The 25,328-nt window shown below is 41.8% G+C and overlaps 1 protein-coding gene across 1 annotated transcript in view; it reads left to right on the top strand.

The window, feature by feature from the left end:
- Positions 1–568: 568 nt before the first annotated feature.
- ADAMTS19 (ADAM metallopeptidase with thrombospondin type 1 motif 19) overlaps positions 569–25,328 on the top strand; it is a 264,607-nt gene continuing 239,847 nt past the window's right edge. The window contains exons 1-2 of the mRNA XM_054033172.1: positions 569–1,374; positions 3,505–4,121. Of these exons, the coding sequence (XP_053889147.1) occupies positions 1,290–1,374; positions 3,505–4,121 (702 nt within the window). The 5' untranslated portion in view covers positions 569–1,289. The remainder of the gene's footprint in view (positions 1,375–3,504; positions 4,122–25,328) is intronic.

Below are 25,328 nucleotides of genomic sequence, written 5' to 3'. Positions count from 1 at the left end.
CTAGTGTGTTTGTGCATGTTACTTTGCAAGTATAGGACATGGTGTGAGTTTTTCTGTGTGACTGTGTGTGTATGTAGCCTCTGTGTGTTCACATAGGGGTTGTGTGTGTGTAGGACATGATGTGTATTACTCTGTGTGTATAGTGTGCTTGTGTTGTCCTAGACAGGGTATAATTTGTGTTTATTTATAATGCGTTGTGTGTGTAAAATGTATAGTGAGGGTGTTATGGGGTGTTTCGATATATAGACTACGTGTGTCTTGTGTTATAAGGTTGTGTGACTGGACTAGGAGGTGTGAGTATATGAGTATGCACGGTCCTGTGTGGGTGTGTGATGGGCAGCAGGGAGGAGGGGGTGTGGGCTGAGGCACAGGCTGTGTGTGGAAGCCCTGGAGAATCCCGTGACTAATTGCATTATCTTCCCGCTCCTTGCCTTAACACTGAAACGCAACTCAAAGGCGTTTGGAAAATCGCTTGGATTGCAGCATTGTGCCTTGGCTCAGCAGCAGCTCCCCCCCCGCCCCGCTCCCCCCGGCTGTTCACACTGGAGCAGCAGCGGGAGACCGGGGTTATACCTGCCTGCTGTACCTCTGGCTTGCGGGCATGCAAATAGCTGGCCGGAGCAACCAATCGGGAGCAAGCTGCAGGAGTTTGGGGGATCCCCCCCTTCCCCTTAATCCGCCGCCCCCCACTAGGGAGAGTTCGCAGCCGCCCGGTCGCAGAGCGCGGTGACCAGAGCCGGGGCACATGCTGGCTCCTCTTCTCCGGGTGCTGCCTACAACTCTCGCCTTCTCGCCGCTCGTCCACCGCTATCCCCTCTTACTGCTGTGCAGGGTGACACGCTCTGCGCACAGATAACTCTCTCTCTCCTTCTCTGCTTCTGCGTGTGCTGCTCCCTCTCCTTTCTAGGACACCCTCTCGACTCTCCAACTGGCCTGTGCTTCTCTGCTGGCTTGGAGGTGGTTTCACTCTGCCGGACTCCGGCTCTGCCTTCTCCTCCGGCTGCCTCCTGTAAATCAGAAAATAGCCTCATCAGATAATCCACTGGGGAGCTGCTGCAAATTTTAATACCGCTCCACTTCTTCCCCCTCCCTTCTTCCCTGCCTCCCACAAACTCGGACATACACCCAGTGAAGAGGCAGCAACTTGCAACCCACAACCATACAAAGAACTGGGGCAGTTCAGGGCACAACCCATTCAGGACAGGCAGCAGCAACAGAAGCCAATAAACCGGAATAAATAAGGAGTGTAAATAAGCTGCTCCCTCGGTGTGTTTGGGACAGTGAAGTGGATGGAAAAGAAAACGGGGATGCGACTGAGCCACATTTGCTGCATTTTTTATCAGCTGTGTTTCCTATCAAATGGGATCATTTCAGGTAAACTTATCCCTTTCTTTGGCGCTCATTTCTGTACTTTCCATAGCATGGGATTAAAAGAAGGAGAGGAAAATCAGTGGTCCAGCATGTTACTGCTGCTTTCTTCTCTTATTTGTAGCCAACCTGTGCACATTACTTTGCAACTAATCAGTACTGTATGAAGGATCTGGTAACATATATATCAATAACATATGTATATATGATCATATGGCACGGAGTGATTTCCCACATATACAATGTTTGTAGTATGTGTGTGTTTTACATAATATTCATAATATTTATATGTGTGTATACTAATATTCATAATGTTTGTATAAATACACATTATGAGTAGAACATTATTCATAGTGTATGTATGTACTAATTATGAATAACTATATTTAAATGGAATATAAAATATTCACACAGAGAGAGATTCATAGAATCATAGACATGTAGGGGTGGAAGGGACCTCAAGAAGTTATCTAGCCCATCCCCCTGTGGTGAGGCAAGGTTAAGTATATCTTAAGTGTTTCTGAAATGTGGCCACCGTGGCCGCATGCGGCCACCAGGGACTTTTCTTGCAGCCACAGCCTCCTGGGCAGTGATGGGCCCGAGGGCCACTAGCAGGGGTTGGACCCTGCTCCCCTCTGGAGAGATACATGCTGGAGGAGGAGGCAGCTAGTGAGTTCCCCAGATTCCTGGGGAGGTAGAGTTGGGCTCCAGCCCTGGCGTGGCAGGCAGCAGGCTCTGGCCACAGGGCTCCAACGCCTCGCTGCGGGGCTCACCCCCCATTTCCTCTGGTCCCTGCTGCCTCCACCGGCCCATCATGCATTCCCCCCTGTCCCCTACTTCGCCCCCTACCGATCTCCCCATCCAAGGCTTAATTTGTCCCTAGGTTTTCCAGGACTGAGTAAGTCTGCTGCTGTGGAAAGTGATATTTGTATGTTTGTTAATATCACTTTGCGCAGCAGCAGACTTACTACCTTGCAAGTCTTTTTAAAAAAGCAACCAAAAAAAAACCCGAAAAGATGCAACAACAAAAAAGACAAGAACCTGCAGTGCACCTTATTTGGGTTTCTATTCTGTTTAGGGCCTATCAGAAAGAGAGACAACTGTATATTATTTTTATTATTGAGTCTGTAAAAAGATCCAATAAATTACAATGATTTGGACACGTGCATGTGCATATATATTTGTTTTTCCTAAAGTTAATTAACTATTTAGGAAAAATTGTCAACACAGCCACCAGCAAAAGTTGGTGGCCGCACTTCGAGGCCACCAAAAAATTTGTTGTGAGAACCCCTGACTAGAATGTATATGTATACACATAATGTACCCGCAGAATCAGATGAATATGTTGTTCTGTTGAGTATTTCATGCAAGTGATAATTTATATATCATACACATATCGCTAATAATAAAATAATTAATCATAAATAAAACAATAAATCATTAATCATAATAATTAATAATCAATAATACAGTCATTAATATTCTTTGATAATGATGGAGGTTTTATTGTTGCATGTATGTGTGCATGCACTTGTGTTGTAAGCATGTGCATTTGGCCGTGGTGTGTTGTAATGATATATAGAATCACAGTCAGTCTTAAACAGAGCTCATCAAATACATGTCAAAATGTTCATGACATTTTTCTCCCATTTGTTTAATTGAAATAGCAAATTTGTTGACCAGTTCTACAGTTGGTTGAAAAACAGAATAAAATTGTCATGGAACTTTTGACACTTGTTTTCTAAATGCCATTTTTGTTGTTCAGCTCTAGTCTTATATAGGAAGTGTTTTTATTAAAGAGAACAACTATAAACACAAACAATAGTTTCCACACAGTTCCCGTTCCAGCTTATCTCCCATGTTTACCAGGGACCACAGTTCCTGTCTGGAACTCCTAAACAATACAGAGACATCTAGTGGCTGACTAATATACTGCAAATAAACATATTGTGGGCGAGGTACAGTGGGGGTGATGGGACAAGGGTGTGCTTTGTGTCATGCATTTGTTAGTTAGGAGCACTGGCTGTAGTCAGGGGATACTGGCATATATGTGTGTTCACTGGCATGAGTGGTATGCTGTGGCATGTGCAACACTGTTTTGTGGCACATGCTGTTATTTGTCTGGCTTTCCTGCAGGTCTGCATGCATCAGGAGACTCTGAGGAATGGGAGATCATCTTCCCAGCACTGTGGAGCAGAGGCCAGCAGGAACCTGCTGGAGGCAGTGGTGGTGGAGGCAGCTGCAGTACTGATCCCAGCTGTGGAAACAGCAGCAGCAGCAGCAGCACCAGTGCTTCTGCTACAACTAGCCAGGTGGCAGGCAGCTCCCGCGAGGTCCGCTCGGTCTCCTCCTTGGTAGACAGACAACCACAGCCAGCTGGGGAGGTAGCAGAGGAGGAGGATGCGGAGGATGAATACGAGTCTCAGGAATTCTATCACTGGTCTCCCCATCCTCAGGGATCTGGCGCTGCTTCTCAGTTACCGCCGCCACCTTCCCCACCACCGCCACCACCGTCAGAGGATGGGGATGAGGTGTTGCTGAGGATCCCGGCCTTTGCCCGGGAGCTCTACCTGTTGCTCAAGAGAGATAGCCGCTTCTTGGCACCTGGCTTTGCAGTGGAGGAGCGGCTCAGGGATGAGGGGAAAAGCCCCCCAGGCGCTTCCCATTCTCAGCCTGAGAGAGCCTGTTACTACAGTGGCACTGTGCTTCGTTACCCAGGCTCCTTCGCATCTTTCAGTACCTGCGTTGGATTGGTAAGGCAGGCCCTGCATACAGGCAGTAACACCCCAATTCCCATTCCAGTCCCATCCCTGTCTCCCATCCCATCCCTGTCCAGCTGAATTCCACCTCTATTTGTCACTTCATCCCTAATCCCAGTCCCCTCCACACATTCCATCCAGTCCTATCCATATCTTTGTCCTGATCATCCCATCTCCGTGTCTATTCTACTTCCCAATCCTATTGCTCCTGCTTCCTAATCTTATTTGTCTCCTATACTCTTCTTTCTCCACCTCCTGCTCATCCCTCTCCTTAATCCTAGCCTGTTCCTCAATCTATTTCCATACTTAGCCCCATGCTCACCCATCCTCCTTCCCCCAGTGGCATCCATAAATCTCCAACTCTTCATCCTCATCTCATCCCTGGCCTCCTCTTCCCTGTCTTGTTCTTCCCCATCTCTAATCCCATCCTCTTCTATATCCTTATATTAATACTGATACTCCATATCTTGTTTCTCATCCTCATTCCTCTTCATCTTTCCCTTGTCCCATTCCCCTTCTTATCCCCCTCTGTCCTCATCCCCATACCTGGCATTACTAGGAATGCATCCTTATTTCCACCCATAAAAATACGTAATGAATATGTGTGCAGTAGAAATATTAACACAATCAAACCATTGTGGTGAGTTTCACTTTAGAGAAATTGGACCTGATTCTCCTCTCAGTGACACTATTTTTATTTGATGTGAATTTAATGATCTCCTAATTTACACCAATGTGAGATCAGAACCAGGCCCATTGACAGCAGCAGTGGTGCTTCTGATGAACTGAAATCCCAGGATACCTAGGGGAGGGTGGAGGGACTTCAGGCAGCTGGGATGATGTAAAACCCTGGCCAGATTTAAAACAAAAGCAATTATTATTCTCATTATAGGGCCTTTATAGAGCATCATAAATGTACACGCCTGCAGCACTTTACAAAATGTGGAATAAAAACAGAGCTGCTGACGAGAGTTAGCAATATCCAAACTCTGCCTATTTTTGTGGCTTGATGGATGTCAATCCATGCAACTATAGCACAGCTATGCAAAACTCATTGGATTCATGCCAAAGTTACCTCTCAAACCAGATCCATGATACATTCTCTGAGGTTTGCCAACTTTTCATGCAAAATTAGCAGTTTTGCATGGTCATGATGTGAAATCATGTGAAATGTAGAGAATGTGAATGCATTTTACATTGCCTGTTTGGATTTGTTCAAACACAAAACTCAAACTGAAATGGATGGGGGAATTTATTTGGACTGATACCAAATAAAATAGTTGCATGCACTTCTGCAGAATAAAACTGCCAAGTTTCACAGTGTTCTAAGTGGTTGGAATCTAATTAATGATATTTTGTCAGATTTTCCGAAGTACAGTAGCGGAATTAATTGGGGAGGAACATTCTCAAAGTCAATTGAGGGTGATCTGAAAGCCATCAGTACGCTTTTAATACTCTGAAAATACATTTGATTTAGGAGCAATACTGTTCATGCTAACTGGACTTTTCACACGTGTTTCAGTTTATCCTTGAATGTATGCATAGACTAAGCATGCATGCACTCAGATCATGTGCTTTGTTCAGATAAATGCTGCTGAATTGTCAATCTTTTTTCTAGGGGCTTGTCTAGGCTACCGTGCAGGGTCAATCTAAGTTATGCAACTTCAGCTACATGAATAACGTAGCTGAAGTCGATGTACTTAGACTTACTTACCATGATGTCTTCACTGCGCTAAGTTGACAGCTGACTCTCTCCCGTCAACTCTGCTTGCGCTTCTTATTCTGGTGGAGTACCGGAGTCGATGGGAGAGTGCTCAGCGGTCGATTTATCACATCTGTACGCTGGGTTGATCACTGCCCGCCGATCTGGCGGGTAGTGTAGACAAGCTCTAGGTCTTCAGTAAAACAGTATGTGATCTTAAAAAATTTATTCACGTGAATAATCCTTACTTAAGTAATCCCATGGTTTGCAATGAGGCTACTCAGGTAAGCAAGGCTTCCTCCTGTAAGTGTTGCTAAATCAGGCTTATTGATAAAATTTGCACAACATGGTAATAACAAGTTGGCTTAAAAATGCGGTTCTCTGTTCAATCACCACTTGTCCCTATTACACATGTGAATCATTGTTCATTTTCCAAGAATCCATTTGCATCATACAGTATAAGGCTTGCTATTTCCCTCCTATGCCTTCATGCTTTCCCCACCAAAAATAGTCAAGATATTTTAAACTACACTTTCCGTTTTAACACGTAAACTACAGTGAAACTTGACTCTACAAGTATTTCATTATAAAGCTATTTCAGTTATAATGCATTCTGTATTTTCTTTCGGTTTGGTATAAACTAATTTTAGAGACAATGTAACCTGAAGTTCCTTACTTTTTAGTATGTGTGTATATATAGTCTCCCCAGAAAACCCTTGTGAAATTTGAGTGAAAGTAGCTAGAATGCATATCCTGCTAATACAAATCATAAAAAGCAAGGTGATGAGTAGTTAAGTTACTTAACACCCCATCTACACTCCACTTACCAATTTCCCTTCTCAGCCTCAGCTGCCTCCCTCTGGTACTGAAAGCCTCCACCATCCATTCTGCTCCTGACGTAGCTTCTCTTTCTGGTGAATCTCCAGTGTCTCAGCAGAGGACAGCCATAGTTTGACAGGCCTGAGTAGGCCTGAATGAGGGATTGGATGCAAGAGAGGAGCATAGGTGTAAGGGGGAACAGTAACTGCTGGGCTGCATGGCCCTTCCCATACTCCCCCTGAAAAATCAGTGTCAATCTCTTGAAGCGGGGGAGGGAGACATGAATAAGGAGACTTATATGGGAGTGCATGGGGGTGTGGAGATGGGAGAGGGGAATAGATGAACACCTTGGACATCAATACACATTAATAGTTCTGCCTCACACCGTGGCAGTGGCTTCCCAGGTGCTGCTTCCAGAGTTATCACTTACATATTCATAGTTGCTAAGGCCAGAAAGGGGCCATTATTATCACGGAGAGTAGGCTGATCTACATAACACAGGCTATAGGATTTCAACCAGTAATTCCTGTATCAAACCCATAACATCTGGTTGAACTAGAGCAGGGGTAGGCAACTTATGGCACACGTGCCGAAGGCGGCACGCAAGCTGATTTTCAGTGGCACTCACACCGCCCAGGTCCTGGCCACCAGTCCGGGGGACTCTGCATTTTAATTTAATTTTAAATTAAGCTTCTTAAACATTTTAAAAACCTTATTTACTTTACATACAACAATAGTTTAGTTATATGTTATAGACTTATAGAAAGAGACCTTCTAAAAACGTTAAAATGTATTACTGGCACATGAAACCTTAAATTAGAGTGAATAAATGAAGACTCGGCACACCACTTCTGAAAGGTTGCCGACCCCTGAACTAGAGCATCTCTTTTAGGAAGACATCCAATCTTGATATGAAGTTTTAGTGATGAAAAATCCACCACAATCCTTGGTAAATTGTTCTAATGCTAAATATCTTCACTGTTAAAAATGTTGCTTTATTTCCATTCTAAATTTGTCCATCTTCAACTACCATCTAGTCTTTTCTCTGCTAATTATCATTAATAAGAAAACATAATGATAAAGACATTGAATATTATTGGGCAAAGAACAGGACACCACTAGAAACAATATCATCTGATGATGATTTCCCATTAACAATTACTTTTTCATTTCTATCTATTAGCCAGTTTTTAATCCATTTAATATGTGCTACATTTTGTATAGTGCTATTTTGTATTGGAACACTGTGTTGTACTAAGTCTAAGCTTTTCAGAAGTTGAAATATATTATGTCAATCTTGTGATCTCATCAGAAAACAGTACTGAGTTTATTTGACAAGACCTGTTTTTCATAAAACCGTGTTGACTGGTAGTAATTCTATTACTATCATCTTTTAATTATTTTCTGATTGCATTCCATGCAATGTATTTGCCCAGGCTTGAAATTTAGCTACTTGGTCTATCGTTACCTGGGACGTTCTTTTTTTACTCTTTCAAATGTGATGCATTAGCTTTTTTTCCAGTCCTCTTTCTAAACTACCTATCTTTTTTACTTATGTGGCCCACTGCACCTTTTCATCTGACTACCTTCCAGTAAATTAGAGTAACAAAACTAAATGTTACATAAACTCTCACTCTTCGTGTAGGAAAAAGTTGTAATGGTGGAGATATTTTTAAATAATTATTTGTACATGTAAGTAGATCAGGTTGATTGTGTATTTTTGTGATGGGCTAATAAGAAAAAGTAAAGTTGAAGAAATGGGTTTTGCATTTGGGTTCCGAGCATTGTGAGGTGCCCCCAGACATTTTTCACATGGTACGCACAACTGAATCAGTGTCACTTTAACTTAGCATGGTGCCACTCAGGTTTGGCCTGGATCCCCTCAAGTGTGATGATGGGTCGCTGGGCCAAATTGCAGTGTGTGGTGTTGTTACCCAGTTTGGTAGTTTGAAATGCCACTCAGTTTTGGGACCCTCTCAAACTGGAGGTCTGGGGCAAACTGCCTCTTTTGCCCCCACCTCCAGGCAGACATGCCCCTGCCCATGATATACTCTGTGCATAATGTGAATATATGGCTGTGGGTGCCACTGGTCTTGCATACCAGGTACAGCGCTATGGAGAGCCCAGATGTATGCACAAAGGCCATGATGCGTGCAGACTGGATTCCCCTACACAACATTGCTCACCTGCACACCCTTTTTTTTCTCTTCTTGGATTTAACCTCAGTTCCTCCCCAGAGCCAAGACTGGCTCTCATACCACCCCACAATTGCCACTCCTATGCCTCCTGTTGGCCAGCCTGCTTCCTGGCTCCCAGGCATCTCTGTGCAGGGTGTGGTTGCTGAGTTAGGAAGGCCGTGTCGGAGAATAGAATTAGATGATGGATCTGATCATTTTTATCCGCTATTCTTAGGGTACATCTACACTACAGGGGGAAGTCGATTTAAGATACGCAAATTCAGCTACGTGAATAGCGTAGCTGAATTCGACGTATCACAGCCGACTTACCCCGCTGTGAGGACGGCGGCAAAATCGACTTCTGCGGCTTTTTGTCATCGGCGCTTACTACCACCTCCGCTGGTGGAGTTAGAGCGCCGATTCGGGGATCGATTGTCGCGTCCCGTCGGGACGCGATAAATCAATCCCCGAGAGGTCGATTTCTACCCGCCGATTCAGGCGGGTAGTATAGACCAGACCCTAGTGAAATTTAAGTGATCTTGAATAATTCTTCACCTTCAATATGTTTACTTTTAAAATCCAAATGCAGCTTATGTTTGAAATGCTATCACTCTCTCTCTTTTGCTGTGTGTGTGTGTGTGTGTGTGTTTGTTTGTATAAGTCTGGCATTTTGGGCACTGTGATTGTTTAGTTAGGGGAAACTCTGCAGAAGCTGGTAAATGTTATACTAAGAAAAGTCACAGAATATTGAATTACCCTTTGAAAAGCTATTGGTGCTAAATTTGGAGACTAACTTTTACACTGTAGTGTCGGGATTAATACCTATTTCCAATATTGTTGTGTAGCTTAATGCATACCTTATCTTGGGTTCAAGTTACTGAATAAGTGCAAAATATTAGTACTATTTACATTTAAATACCCCTTATTAACTATCACATCCTGAGTACCACATTGGCTTTAGGTCCATCTCCATGATCCTTTCGAGGGAGAGTCATGGTGCGTATCATGGCAGTTAATGCTGATTGCTTCAAGAAACATTAACTTCCTACAGCCCTTGGGAGAAGACGGCATGTTAATTAGTGTAGGTCTTCTTCCTACCTTTGGCCCTGATTATACTGTTTGTTTTTGTGTTTGATTTATTTATTTGGCAGGGGAAGGGAGGAGCGTGCAAGAAGGTTGACTAACTGAGACACTTCCCAGTCCCTTTCCATCTTTCTTTCAGCAGTGATCCAGCTCCACTGCTGCTTTTCCATGTTTTTTGCTCTCTACTGCACTGAGCAGCAGATATTTGGTAGGGAGGAAACAGGGGCCTTCCTGGCTGGATCAGTCTCAATTCTGAGCTTTCACTGTTTCAGTAAGTTTGAGGAATGTTGAGAGTACAGAAATCTAGGGTTTCACTTCACTGTCCACAACCTGTTGAGATGTTTGAATGCTTTGTTAGTGTTGGCTTTTATTTTAGTCACACTCTGAGTTGTGTGTGCATGTGCATGCAACAGGGTTGTCAGAGGGCCAGGTGGTCTAGTGGATAGCACATCCAGTAGACAGCCTCGCTCCTCAGCAGGACAGCTTTTCAGTCCAATTCCTCATCCTTGTATGGACTTTGTTTCACTTTCAGTGTCCTCGCCCTCTCCTTACCAGAGAAGTGAGTGGGGTGGGAATGAAGCATATGCCCCTCCTACAGCAGGGGCAATTGGTAATGGAGCTCGGCCCTCCCACTTCACTGGGCTCCAACCCAGGGCCCTATGAGAACCAATCAGGGTCCGGCACCTTGGAGTGCCCTTGGAGATACCTTCCTTGGGTCACTTCCTACCATCTATTGTGCCCCTCGGCTCCAAGTCCAGTGTAAGATAGCAAAAGAAAAAAACAACTAAACCTTCATCCCCAACCAGGCTGAACATGAAGACCTATTCCTCACAAAGAGGCTTCTTTGGCACCCTTATTCAGGAGCCTTCAGTGTAGTTCCCCCTTTCTCCTCCCTGCTGAGCTGAGGTGCTCATAAGAACATAAGACTGGCCCTACTGGGTCAGACAAAGGGTCCATCTAGCCCCGTATCCTGTCTGCCGACAGTGGCCGGTGCCAGGTGCCCCAGAGGGAATGAACAGAACAGGTAATCATCAAGTGATCCATCCCCTGTCGCTCATTCCCAGCTTCTGGCAAACAGAAGCTAGGAACACCATTCCTGCTCTTCCTGGCTAATAGCCATTGATGGACCTATCCTCCATGAATTTATCTAGTTCTTTTTTGAGCCCTGTTATGGTCTTGGCCTTCACAACATCCTCTGGCAAGGAGTTCCACAGGCTGACTGTGCGTTGTGTGAAGAAATACTTCCTTTTATTTGTTTTAAACCTGCTGCCTATTAATTTCATTTGGTGACCCATAATTCTTGTGTTATGAGAAGTAGTAAACAACACTTCCTTATCTACTTTCTCTACACCAGTCATGATTTTATAGACCTCAATCATATCTTCCCTTAGCCATCTCTTTTCCGAGCTGGAAAGTCCCAGTGATATTAATCTCTCCTCATACGGAAGCCGTTCCAAACCCATAATAATTTTTGTTGCCCTTTTCTCAACCTCTTCCAGTTCCAATATATCTTATTTGAGATGGGGCAACCACATCTACACATAGTATTCAAGATGTGAGTGTACCATGGATTTATATAGAGACAACGTGATATTTTCTTAGTATCTATTCCTTTTTTAATTATTCCCAGCATTCTGTTCGCTCTTTTGACTGCCGCTGCACATTGAGTGGCTGTTTTCAGAGAACTATCCACAATGACTCCAAGATTTCTTTCTTGAGTGGTAACAGCTAATTTAGACCCCATCATTTTATATGTATAGTTGGGATTATGTTTTCCAATGTGCATTACTTTGCATTTATCAACCCTGAATTTTCATTGGCCATTTTGTTGCCCAGTCATCCAGTTTTGAGAGATCCTTTTGTAGCTCTTTGCAATCTGCCTGAGTTTTAACTATCTTTAGTAATTTTGTATCATCTGCAAATTTTGCCACCTCACTATTTACACTTTTTTCCAGATCATTTATGAACATGTTGAATCGGACTGGTCCCAGAACAGACATCTGGGGCACGCCACTATTTACTTCTCTCCATTCTGAAAACTGACCATTTATACCTATCCTTTGTTTCCTATCTTTCAACCAGTTACCAATCCATGAGAGCACCTTCCCTCTTATCCCGTGGCAGCTTACTTTGCGTAAGAGCCTTTGGTGAGCAGGGCCGGCTCCAGGGTTTTGGCCGCCCCAAGCAGCCAAACAAAAACAAAAACAAAAAAAGCCGCGATCGCGATCTGCGGCGGCAATTCGGCGGGAGGTCCTTCGCTCCGAGCAGAAGTGAGGGACCATCCGCCGAATTGCCGCTGAACAGCTGGACGTGCTGCCCTGCTCCGAAGTGGCCGCCCCAAGCACCTGCTTGGTAAGCTGGTGCCTGGAGCTGGCCCTGTTGGTGAAGGACCTTGTCAAAGGCTTTCTGAAAATCTAAGTACACTATATCCACTGGATCCCTCTTGTCCACATGCTTGTTGACCCCCTCAAAGAATTCTAGTAGATTGGTAAGGCATGATTTTCTTTTACTAAAACCATGTTGACTCTTCCTCAACAAATTATGTTCATCTTATGTCTGACAATATTGTTCTTTATTATAGTTTCAACCAGTTTGCCCGGTACTGAAGTCAGGCTTATGGGCCTGTAATTGCTGGGATCACCTTTGGAGCCCTTTTTAAAAATTGGTGTCACATTAGCTATCCTCCAGTCATCTGGTACAGAAGCTGATTTAAATGATAGGTTACAGACTACAGTTAGTAGTTCTGCAATTTCACATTTGAGTTCCTTCAGAACTCTTGGGTGAATACCATCTAGTCCTGGTGACTTATTGCTGTTTAATTTATCCATTTGTTCCAAAACTTCCTCTAATGATACCTCAATCTGGGGCAGTTCCTCAGATCTGTCACCTAAAAATAATGGCTCAGGTTTGGGAATTTCCCTCACATCCTCAGCCATGAAGACCAATGCAAATAATTCATTTAGTTTCTCCGCAATGACCTTACTGTCCTTGAGTGCTCCTTTAGCACCTCAATTGTCCAGTGGCCCCACTGGTTGTTTAGCAGGCTTCCTGCTTCTGATGTACTTAAAATTTGTTTTGCTATTACTTTTTGAGTCTTTGGCTAAATGTTTTAATAGCCTTTCTAATCTCCCTGAGAATTTCACAGTCACTATCACCATCTTGGTCAGGTGGTCGGTAATATATCCCTACTGCTATATACTTATTATTAGAGCATGGAATTTCAATCCATAGAGATTCTATGGTACAGTTTGATTCATTTACGATTTTTACTTCATTTGATTCTATGCTTTCTTTCACATATAATGCCACTCCCCCACCAGCACGACCTGTTCTGTCCTTCTGATGTATTTTGTACCCTGGAATTACTGTATCCCATTGATTATCCTCATTCCACAAAGTTTCTGTGATGCCTATTAGATTAATATCCTCATTTAATACGAGGTACTTTAGTTCACCCATTTTATGATTTAGACTTCTAGCATTGGTATATAAGCACTTTAAAAACTTGTCTCCTTTTAGCTGTCTGCCATTACACGATGTAATTGAATAGGACTCTTTTTTTACTTGACTATTTCTGATCAGACTCTGCCTGTAATTTATCGTTTTCCATCCTCTCGTCCTAACTAGGACATAGAGATTCTCTATTAATAGATCCTCCACACCTGTCAGCTTTCCCCTAGCCCCTAGTTTAAAAACTGCTCTACAACCTTTTTAATACTAAGTGCCAACAATCTGGTTCCATTTTAGTTTAGGTGAAGCCCATCCTTCTTGTATAGGCTCCCCCGTCCCAAAAGTTTCCCCAGTTCCTAATAAATCTAAACCTGTCCTCCCTACACTATTGTCTTATCCACGCATTGAGACTCTGCAGTTCTGCCTGTCTAACTGGCCCTGCATGTGGAACTGGGAGCATCTCAGAGAATGCTACCATGGAGGTCCTGGATTTCAATCTCTCACCTAGCAGCCTAAATATGGCCTCCAGGACCTCTCTCCTATCCTTCCCTATGTCATTGGTATCTTCATGTACCACAACCACCAGCTCCTCCCCAGCACTGCACATAAGTCTATCTAGATGGCTCGAGAGATCTACAACTTTTGCACCAGGCAGGCAAGTGACCATGCAGTTCTCCCAGTCACCGCAAACCCAGCTATCTATGTTTCTAAAGATTGACTCGCCCATTACTAATACCTGTCTCTTCCTAATAGCTGGAGTTCCCTCCCCCGGAGAGGTATCCTCAGTACGAGAAGATACCACAACATCATCTGGAAGGAGGGTCGAAACTATGGGATTGTTTCCCTCTGCTTCCTTTTTAAGCTTCCTGTCCAATTGGAGCATGCTCCCAGGGTTGGAGGGGCAGGGCTACCTGGGCCCAATCTGGTTAGTTTTTAACCAGAGTGAAAACCCAGAAGGAACTGACAAATATCTGGGTTGTCCAGGACCTGAAGTAGTAGCAATGTCCTCTGTAGAACCTCAGAGTTCACCTAAGCAAGGGTGGAAGCCATATACTTTGTCTTGTTCTTTAACCCTTTCAGACCCATTGTGGGGTTTGGACATGCCATCACAGTGCATTATCCTCAATTGCTTTGGTACATGTCCTATAAATATTCATAGGCTATTGTCACCTTATAAAGTGGACTTTTAACAGCTTGCTTTTTTTCCTGCTGATTTAGCTTTTTTCATCTCTAATGTATACAATATCTACACAGTTTACATGATAACTGAAATTACTTCATTTATGGTTTCTAGAAATGGATAGCTCGAAAAAATAGAGAATCTTCATAGAAAGTACAAAAAAGGCCTTGAGTAAAATTTGTAAAAGTGCCTATGTGACTTAGGAGCCTAAATCCTATTTTCAGAATTGATCTAGGCACATAGAAATCTAAGTTCTAATGACTTTCAAGCAGACTTAGATTTCTAGGTGCCTAAAGGCCAAGTTTACAAAGATATTTAGATGCCTAAAGATACAGATGGGCATCTAGTGGGATTTACTAAAGTACCTAAGCCGGTTAGGCACCTCACTCCCATTGAAAGTCACTCACATAGGCCCTTTTGTAAATTTTAACCCTTGACTCCAAGGGGAGTCAGATTGAGCCTTATCTGTGTTGAGGACAGTCCAGCCACCTATCCCACAATTATTAAAGATCCTCTGTACAACTTTTGAAATGTTCTCTATCTTCTTTTCAGTGTTGGCATTTAAAATGTCACCTTGTCTCCCACTTTAAAACTCTCTTAAGCAACCAACACCTGCACTTTCTGTGAAGATCCAATATCACCTTACAAAGTAACTTCAAAAGTATGTAAACTATGCAGATATAGTGTATATAGTAAGTTGAAAAAATGATAACTGTTGTCAATGGGACTCTTTCAATGGGAATTGAATTAGACCATTGCAGATCAAATTCAGACTGAAAGTGGCTAACTTCATTGAGCTGCATATCCTGTTAAGGAAATGTGCCTCGAGGGATAGTTTTTAACCGGAGTGAAAACCCAGAAGGAACTGATAAATATCTGGGTTGTCCCGGGCCTGAAGTAGTAGCAATGTCCTCTGTAGAACCTCAGAGTTCACCTAATCAAGGGTGGAAGCCATATACATTGTCTGACTGTTTACTTTCAAAAACTTGAGAAAATTCAGATTGCTTTGGAGTTTAAGTAGGGTTTCTTTAAGTGTGTTGTGGGAAACAGCATTCATGTTCAGGGAGGATTACTCTGAAGAGTTTTCCATTTGTATACTTAAGACTCAATTATTCATCTCTTAGCCGAATAGTAGTTATTCACATAAGCATCCTTATTGATGTCAATGGGACTACTCGTGAATGCTACACAGTTAATGGGTTGCAGAATCAGGCCCTTAATGAATCGTGCCTACTTCTTGCTTCTGTTTTGACTCAGCATTTGAAATGGAACAATGAACTGAACATTCCTGAACACTTGTAATGTTTTATTTTAATTGTTAATATAAATCAAGTTATAATAGGTGGTTTACTTACTACAATTAAATCATGCATTCTTGAGAAGAGACTTGTATGGATTTAGAACAAAGAAACTGACTGATAGTTGTCTGCTGTTAGCCCTGTCTGCTGCTACCACCAAAGTCAATGCATGTTCAGCGAGCTCCCAGAAGGAGCTGCACTGCAGCTTTTAGCATGGCCAGTTCATCTCCTACACCCCAGCACAAGCTCCTTTCCAACTGTTGCTACAAAGAAGTGCATCTAATCTTCATTTGTGTAGAGGCAAATTTTTTAGGTACCATTGTAGGACTGAGCATTAGTGGAGGTGGAAGGGTTATTTTCTGTATTTTAATTTTATTGATATTTTTATTCTCCCCCTGCCCTCCACAAAGAGAAAACAGTTAGGTGGGGAAAGGGTTGGCTTGCCTTATCCTTCCAAGGCTACAGATAGGGGATGGGATATATTTGTGCTGTCAGGAGCAAACATACTGAGTGAGAGTGGGAGTGTGCTGCCAACTATCTTTGCAGCCACGCTATCAGTTGCAGTGCTGCTTTCAAGGGTGCCTCACCAAGCACGCATGGAGTTCTATACTAGTAGGAGGAAAATACTATTGGATTGACTTACTGTAGAGAAACTCTTCAAAAGTAGTCCACAAGGATCCATATTTTAATCAAAGTTGAAGAAAACAAAATCTACAGTAATGATGATGATATTTTGAAACATCTTCTTGGCGATTAAGGGCCTGTTCCAGTTTCCTCTTGATATCAATGAGAGTTTTTCCAATGAAGGGTGGGTTGACTCCTAGTCTTTTCTCAATCCTCAATGCCTCATACAGCTAAAGTATTTCAAACCCTGATCAGTAGTTTTATGTGCAAGTAGCCACAGATTACTCTAGCTTTTCATACACATTTATGGGTCATACTCCAAAGCAAGGCTGCCCGCTTCTGAGATCCTTATAGTGAGTAGCAATTAGTTCAATAATTTTATGACAGCAAGCCAAGTAGGAAATAGAAAATCTGATTGGCTTATTACATACTGACTGTAACTTCTGATGGTAACAGTCCTACTTAGCATATTAAAACTTTATAAGACAGAAAAGACATTAACATGCCAAGAAAAATAATACATGTATCTTCATTAGATTATAGAATTTCTATCTGCAATTTTACTATAATGATAAAAAAGTTAAGATCCCTTTGGAGGTTGTATAAATTCGAATTGTTACTTATGTGTTGCAGGTTTTTCTGATTTATAATTAGTATGTGGGAGATATATAATTAGTTTGAAATATTTATGGCTTAGATTGTTAAAATCTTTTTCTAATTTTAAATGGGGTGTGTAAACTTATTTAGGACTCAGTATACAGGAACCCTGAAAACTGTACACAGTTATTTTGTATCCAGCCATTTTGACTGCTTGGGCTCTATAAACTGATGTCTCAGAACAAACTGAATGAAGTTGCTTAAAGAAAACATTTAGTAATCAAATAAACATGAATGACAGTTTTTCTAAAATCATGTATTCAACCAGACTCTAGGGGTTCAGTCTTGAGCCTGTTCTCGGATTATCTTGCTTCCTTAAAGTGAACTTCCATGCTGACTGCTTTCCTTCTTGAAGCTGGCCCCAGGGTCAGTACTTCAGACCTTTTAAATTGTGGAATACAGTACTTAGTTCTTATTGCTTACTGTGATTATTTGAATCAGCTGTAGCAGCCCCTAATAGCAGCAATGGTCTGGGAGTAACTGGCTGTTTAAGGGTTAATCAGACTTTTTTTAGATCAAACTGACTTCCCCCTAAGGGTAAGGTAGAGTCTACGTGCATGAGTCTGATCAATGGGTTGAAAACCTAACCTATTTTCATGTCATTGGAAAACATAGCTTCTTTCCCCAACTTTAGCAGTGTTGTAATTACACTGCACTATTCAGTTATCCAATGAACCCTTTAGACTGAAGGCGGCACGTGAGCTGATTTTCAGTGACACTCACACTGCCCGGGTCCTGGCCATCGGTCCAGGGGGCTCTGCATTTTAATTTAATTTTAAATGAAGTTTCTTAAACATTTTAAAAATCTTATTTACTTTACATACAACAATAGTTTAGGTATATATTATAGACTTATAGAAAGAGACCTTCTAAAAACATTAAAATGTATTACTGGCACGCAAAACCTTAAATTAGAATGAATAAATGAAGACTCGGCACACCACTTCTGAAAGGTTGCCGACCCCTGCTTTAGATGGATGCTTTTTTTTTTTTTTTATAGGGATTTGGAGGAAAATGATCATTTCCATTCTGCTCTGGGGAAGGGTAGAAGACAGAATGCTGCAACAATTTAGAGACCAGAGGAAAGAGAAACTCAGTACAATTCACGGTCCATTTGACATACACGTGCACATGGTTGACAGAGCAGAAGTGGGACTATAAAAAAAATGTGAATATCCTTAGGACCTTGGAGGGAATGGAAGTATGAAATGGAGCACTCAGATCTCCTCCTCTGGGAGATCTGCTCTCAGAAAGCCCCAGAACAAACAAGAGATAGCAAAATCAAACAGCAAACAAATCCTTAAGATCCCTTCTTCATAAAACCTATGCTGACTAGCTGGGGGTGGGGGAAGCTACAGGATTCTCTGGAGGCTGGTTCATTTAAAAGGGTAAACTTAACTATCCTGTCACATCTCACATGGTGCTCTTAGTGCCTCTGTGTAATTCTGTTAAACAAGTAAAAACATTGATGGGAGGGGCAGGAGCAGGGGTGGGAATTGGATCCCTTACTGAGAGGTCACAGGCTCACAGAGCTTTGTTTTGTTTACTTTAACTTATCATTTATTTGTGTTTTAAACATCTTTAAACAGACTATCAGATTTGTCATCAGTAGAAGTAGTCTAGGTGGCACATGAATGGAAATGTCAAATCTAAACAGAAAGCAGACCCAGTCTATCTGTTTGGGAAGTGGGTTTCCTCACAGAAAACCATGAGCAATGCTAGGAAGATACTGTAAGATGGAGACTTGAGCTTCAATGCCTTCTATACAACACAGGAACCAATGGACTTTATATAGGTACTCATGCAAGAATATCCAAATGGCCATAGCGGCAACAAAAATTACATTTGATCAGTTACATGTGCTGTTATCTGTATGCACATATGGATTACACTGAAATGGAGGAGACAGAGAATGTAAGAAAACAGGATAGTAAATCTGTACAGCTGGAAACTGGCATATTTGTGTAATCAAAACACTGTCTGAAGTCAAATGCCACTGTGTAGTATCTGAACAGCCATGAAAGAGATTGCCTGGACACTTTTTTTTTTTTTTTAAAGGAATCAAAATTGGCAGGTGATGATGTTTAAAATGTTTAACTTGTCTGACAAGAGTGTAACAAGAACGATCTATTTAATATATAAAAGACCGGAGTCTTTTGTTTTTTGTTTTGTTTCTTGTGCTCTGGTACTGAAGTGGTACACTAGTCTCTGCTGCTACCCAAATACACCTTTTTAAATGAAAGAAAAAAAATTGTTTTGTACCTAGCAAAGCTCTTGATGTGACATAATGATAGGGAATGTAACTTTTAAAAGCTAGATGGCACAGCATCTGTTGAATTAACATAAAGATGCAAAATGTAGGAAATTTTGATTTAGAACAAAACATTTTGAACCATAGTCATCTCTGAATGTTTCCCTTTCATTTAAATATTTTGCTAAGATCCGAGAGTTGGTGGGACAAGATGGGAAAAGGGTTACATAAGTAACCCAACTATGCATGAATAATTCTTTTGTCTCCCTCACAGACCTTAGTAGATCGTATAATCATTCAAATTCTGACAATTTCTTCACTTTTGCTATACTGGTTTATTTATTTGGCCAAATTTGATTAGTGATTACATGGCCCCATTGATAATTGTTTTGATGTTCTTCAAAAGAAGTCAGGCCTCAGCAAGATATACCCTTTCTGATGAATTTGGGAGTTAAAATATTTTTTCTTCTGAAAGATGCTCTATTTTTTAAAATAAAATTAGGAAAAGTATTACAAAGCACGACCAAGTATTACAATGCGTGAATACTCGTGAAATTATGAAACCTCTTTTGCAGGATAAAGAAGTGAGAAGTTGAGTCAGAAATTGCAAAGAAGTAGAAGATAAGGCCATTATTTCAAATCTGAAACAAAACAAACAAAAACACCTCAGGCCTTGGCCCAGATAGTTTTGCAGAAGAATTCCTTAAGAAGTGTGAGAGAAAGAGGACCAAGTCCATCCTTGGTATAAATCTGTTGAGTTTAGTGGAATTATACTTGTGTGCTTATGGATCACTTTCTCGAAAACTTGCTTTGTTGACTAGGATCTCATTTAATATACAGCTTGTATATTCCACAGTGAATGAGTCTTCAATCTACTGAATTATAGTGGTGTGCTCTATATATTGCCAACTCGTGATTTTTTTTTAATGAGTTTTGCAATATTTAAGGTTCTTTTTAAAGCCCCAGTTCCTGGATTCATGTTCTTTAATAAGAAGCACAGCCTCCATTTAAAAAGAAGGACTATTCTAGCCCTCATGACTGCAGAGAAAAGCTTGACAATATAAACCCAAAGGCTCAAAAAGCAGGAAGCAAAAACCCGAAACTGCTTATTTTTAAAAGCTTGTAATATTTAAGCCATTTTCATGATTTGTGGCCTGACTAATGATTTTTGAATATAATCAATACTGCCCTATGGCTGTAAAGATACCTATCAGTTTGAGAACTGGTGTAGTGATGTTTGCTTGAATCAGCACACAGCCTGAAAGGGTAGCTCTGGGAGTGGTGTGAACTGCCTGTATTTATTTAAGTATTTAGCGTTTGCCTATTCACAGAGCTAATCAATAGCATCATTAGGGGTCAACTGGAGCTCGTGGAGCCCAATGCTGAATTTGGTTAGCACTCCTCAACAATGTGTATTATTGTTTGATCTGCACCACAGCTATAGCTTGCTTTGTTTTGAAAGCGCCAGTGGTGCTGGTTGGCTACACAGAGGTCTTGCCCAGTCTGGAATTGGTTAAAAAGGGCCCACTGACGACACGGCAAGTCGAAGCCAGGTGGGTGAACAGTAGAGTCTGTGATAAGGAATTGATTGGTGGTTGATGATAAGGACCAGTCTTCCCGCCACAGGAGCTCCGCTGTCATGTCCTGGCATGATAGCCTCGACCACAGTGGGTGTGATGAAATGTGTAGCTAGTAGACTAAAAAGGTTGTGAACAAGGGCAAGCATGGGTTGGCATGTACCTTCACAAGCAGCTTGCCAGCTGCAGTCTCCCTTCTATGTAAGGGGGGAGCAACGTGGCTCAGAACTGGAAACCATGGAAGATGAGTTGGACAGAGTTCCTGTGATGATGCATATAGCTGAGTTGAGTTGCACATCAACAAGTTTGGTGTGTGCCGACTGATTCCATACTGGCACACAGTACTCTGCTATTGAGTACTAGATGGCAAGGGCTGAGTCCTTAGGGCTGGAGTATTTGTTCCCCATGAAGAACCTGCCAGTTTGCTGAGAAGGTCATTGTGTGTCTTGACCTTTGCTGCTATCTTGCTCAGGTAGCTTTTGTATGTCAGTGTTCGGTCGAAGGTCACGCCTAAGTAAACTGGGTATGCTTCAGCCTGTGGCCATTCATTATGATGTTTAGTTCCCTCTTAGCATTGGCATGATGGAGGTGTAATGTGATAGAGACTGTCTTGCTGGTACTAGGCTGAAGGTGCCATTTCTTGCAGTAGGTTGCCAGCTTTTCAGCGTTGTCACTTAGTCTTCTCCAGCTCAGAGAAAGTTGGATGCAGCAGATATCGTCTGCATAGATGAACTTCCATGACTGGGTTGGTGACAGGTAATTGATGTATAAATTGAACAAGGTTGGGGCTAGAACAGACCCCTGGGGTAACTCATTCATCTGTTTTTTCCAAACCAAATTTCATCTGTTTTCTCACCCACATGCACCTTGAACCATCTGTCTCGGAGTAGCAGTTTGGTGGTATCAGTAACCCATAGTGGGAGGATTCTTGATATTTTAACAAGTAGACCTGTGTACCAGCTGCAGTGAGGTCAAGGAAAATAGCACCCATATTCAGATTTCTTTGAAAACTGTTTTCAATTAATGTGCAAATATTTGGTTGCATGTGCTTCGACCTTGTCAAAAGCATGCTTGCTCAACATTCAAAATGTTCTCCACGGTGTTATTCACTGTAAAATTAGGCACTCTAGAACCTTGAGACACACAGAAAGCAGCAGGATGGGACGGTAGCTTGATGCCTGGTTTGGGTCTTTACCAGATTTTGGGAGGCTGATGACTTTTGACATGTGCCAGATTTTCAGCAGTCTTCCTGCATTGGTGAAGAATTGAGCCAGCCAATAGCAGGTGCATGGGCCAGGGAACTCTGGAAGGATGTTATCATAGGTGGCAGTGGTGCTAGACTTAATGTTATGTAGCACTCCATCCAGGTCTGGAACTGTGAAAGGTTCAGGTTAAGCTCTGGATTTGTGCTGCCCGTGGAAGACTCTCCCCTCACTCTGGATTTGATTCTTCACTTCTTTTTCCAGGGGTGTCTTTCATTAAGTATTTCACTGCTGATGAAAGTCTTTCAGAGAGAAGAGGGATGACAATCAAATGATGTCATTATATGCAGAGCATACAATAAATAAAAATCTGCACAAAATACTGAATAAATAGCATCTTATTTTGGTATTTTACATGGATAGTTCTTGGTGATCTTGCTAGTGGGGGAGCGGCACCTCTTCTGCTACCTTTTTAATTCCAGTATTGCACCTTAAAGATTTCCCTTTCCTTAAAGCTGCAAGGAGAGGAGTTTTAATTTTAATATTTAAAATAAGAAGAAATTCTGTGCTGTACCATGACATTCATTAATCATCATGGCTGTTGGATAGTCTGTCATGTCTTGTTGATATCAGCACTTAGTGATGTATAGGTGAAAGGTCTCTGAGATTTAGAAAGTGCTATTTGGAAGGAAAGAACTCCTAAGAGTGTTTCCCATGTTAATAATGGAACCATGCATATAAGATGATAAACCTATATCATAACATTAGTTACTAATAATACATCTATTTGCATGTGAGTAAATACACGCTGAATTTTTGGAAACAGACATAAATTTAGTTTAGTTTAGTAGCAATTGGACAACTAACTTAATGAATGCCAATGAAAATGAGGTAGGATTAGAGGCTAAAATAGGGAAAGAAAAGGTTAAAAATTACATAGAGAAGTTAGATGTCTTTAAGTCACCAGGGCCTAATGAAATACATCAGGAGCTTAAGGAGCTGACTGAGGAGATATCTGAGCCATTAGCGATTATCTTAGAAAAGTCATGGAAGACGGGTGAGATTCCAGAGGACTGGAAAATGGCAAATGTAGTACCACTCTATAAAAAGGGGAATAAGGACAACCCGGGGAATTCTAGACCAGTCAGTTTAACTTCAGTGCATGGAAAAATAGTGGAACGAATAATTAAGCTATCAATTTGCAGACACCTAGACGATAGTAAGGTGATAAGTAATAGCATGGATTTGTCAAAAACAACTTGTGTCAAACCAACCTAATAGCTTTCTTTCACAGGGTACAAGCCTTGAGGATGGGGGGAAGTGGTAGATGTGATATATCTTGACTTTAGTAAGGCTTTTGATATTGTCTTGCATGACCTTCTTATAAACAAAGTAGGGAAATACAACATAGATAGAGCTATTATAGGTTGGGTGCATAACTGGTTGGAAAGTCATTCCCAGAGAATAGTTATCAGTGGTTCATGCTGGAAGAGCATAATGAGAGGCAATCGGTTCTGGGTTCGGTTCTGTTCAATATCTTCATCAATGATTTTGATAATGGCATAGAGAGTACACTTATAAAATTTGCAGATGATACAAAACTAGGAGGAGTTGGAAGTACTTTGGAGGAGAAGATTAAAATTCAAAATGATCTGGACAAACTGGAGAAATGGTCTGAAGTACATAGGATGAAATTCAATAAGAACAAATGCAAAGTACTCCACTGAGGAAGGAACAATCAGTTGCATAGATAAGATATTTAAGATATTAGGATAGGACAAGAAGCAATGGGCTTAAATTACAGCTAGGCTGGTTTAGGTTGGACATTAGGAAAAACTTCCTAAGCACTGGAATAAATTGCCTAGAGAGACTGCCCGGAGCAGCGAACCGCAGCCACTGGGAGCTGCAATCCGCTGAACCTGCGGACGCGGCAGGTAAACAAACTGGCCCGCCCCGCCAGGGGCTTTCCCTGCACAAGTGGCGGAACGAGTTTGGGTACCACTGGTCTAGATAATACTTAGTCCTGAGTGCAGGAGAATGGACTAGAAGACCTCTTGAGGTCCCTTCCAGTCCTACTATTTTATGATTCTATAATTACATAATATTTTTCTTGGGTCTACCAACACTTCAGTCAGAATTATTTTCTGAATGAGTTTTACATCCAAAAAATGTAGAAATATGCTCAAAACTGACTTGGGAAGGGATTCAGTTTCTAATTGATTTTCCTCCAACAATTACATATGTTTATTTTATGACCTCAGCTGTGCTACTTTGGACTCTCATCAGCTCTCACAAGCAAAGTTGGGTCAAGCCAGGTCAATACTACTTGGATAAGAGATATCTAAGGGAAACCCAGGTACTGCTGAAAGTAGTGCTAATGATTAAGCAGATGGCACTCTTTTCTGAGGGGCAGTATTGAACAAAAGCCCCAGGATGTTGTTTAAAGGTGCATTGGGTGTGGAAGGTGCCATTTTGCATGTAGAATGTAAATCTGAGGTTCAGACCTAGATAAAAATCTCATTGCACTTTTGTAAGGGAACGGGTGTTTGATTAGGCCAATGTACTGAATTCAAAGTAATCATAGTAATTAACTGTATTCTAATTCAGTAACCAGGAAGTATTGCGTGAAGTTTATAGTAATTCAACTGAGGGGATAGGAGATGGGGGAAAAAACCTGTTTCTTAAGGAGGTGATTGCTATTTTGTGAAACTTTGCAATGGATAATTTGCATTTTTAGCTTGTGTGTTGCACCGAACATAAGGTGTGCTGTTATACAAATTCACTCTCTCATACCTTACTGCTTAATTGTAATTTGTTATAAAAATTTTCTGCAAAGATTCTATCAGTGCAGGAATCCCCATCTTAGCTTTCATGTGTCCACCCACAAGTCCTACAAAAAACTCCTCTAACTCTTTATGGGCTGTTTTTTCAGAACTACTGAGCACTCACAACTGAGTTTGAAATCAGGGGACCTGAAATTTGTCCCTAAATGGTTGTGTCACTCTGAGGCATACATTAAGATGTGGACCCTGTCATGGAGTGACTGGGCGATGCTCTGGAACTACTCCATACAAAGCCAGTCAGGACTCTGGGGGAGCATGCCTCCTCTCTCTGAGCATACTGTCTCCAGGGCAAGAAGCTTACACAGCTTCAACCTTCCTGGGTCTGACCTCGGAGCATT

Source organism: Malaclemys terrapin, chromosome 6, assembly GCF_027887155.1.
Source record: "Malaclemys terrapin pileata isolate rMalTer1 chromosome 6, rMalTer1.hap1, whole genome shotgun sequence".
NCBI lineage: Eukaryota > Metazoa > Chordata > Testudines > Emydidae > Malaclemys > Malaclemys terrapin.
The sequence above is the reverse complement of the archived record's forward strand: the minus strand, read 5'-3'. Positions and strand labels throughout refer to the sequence as shown.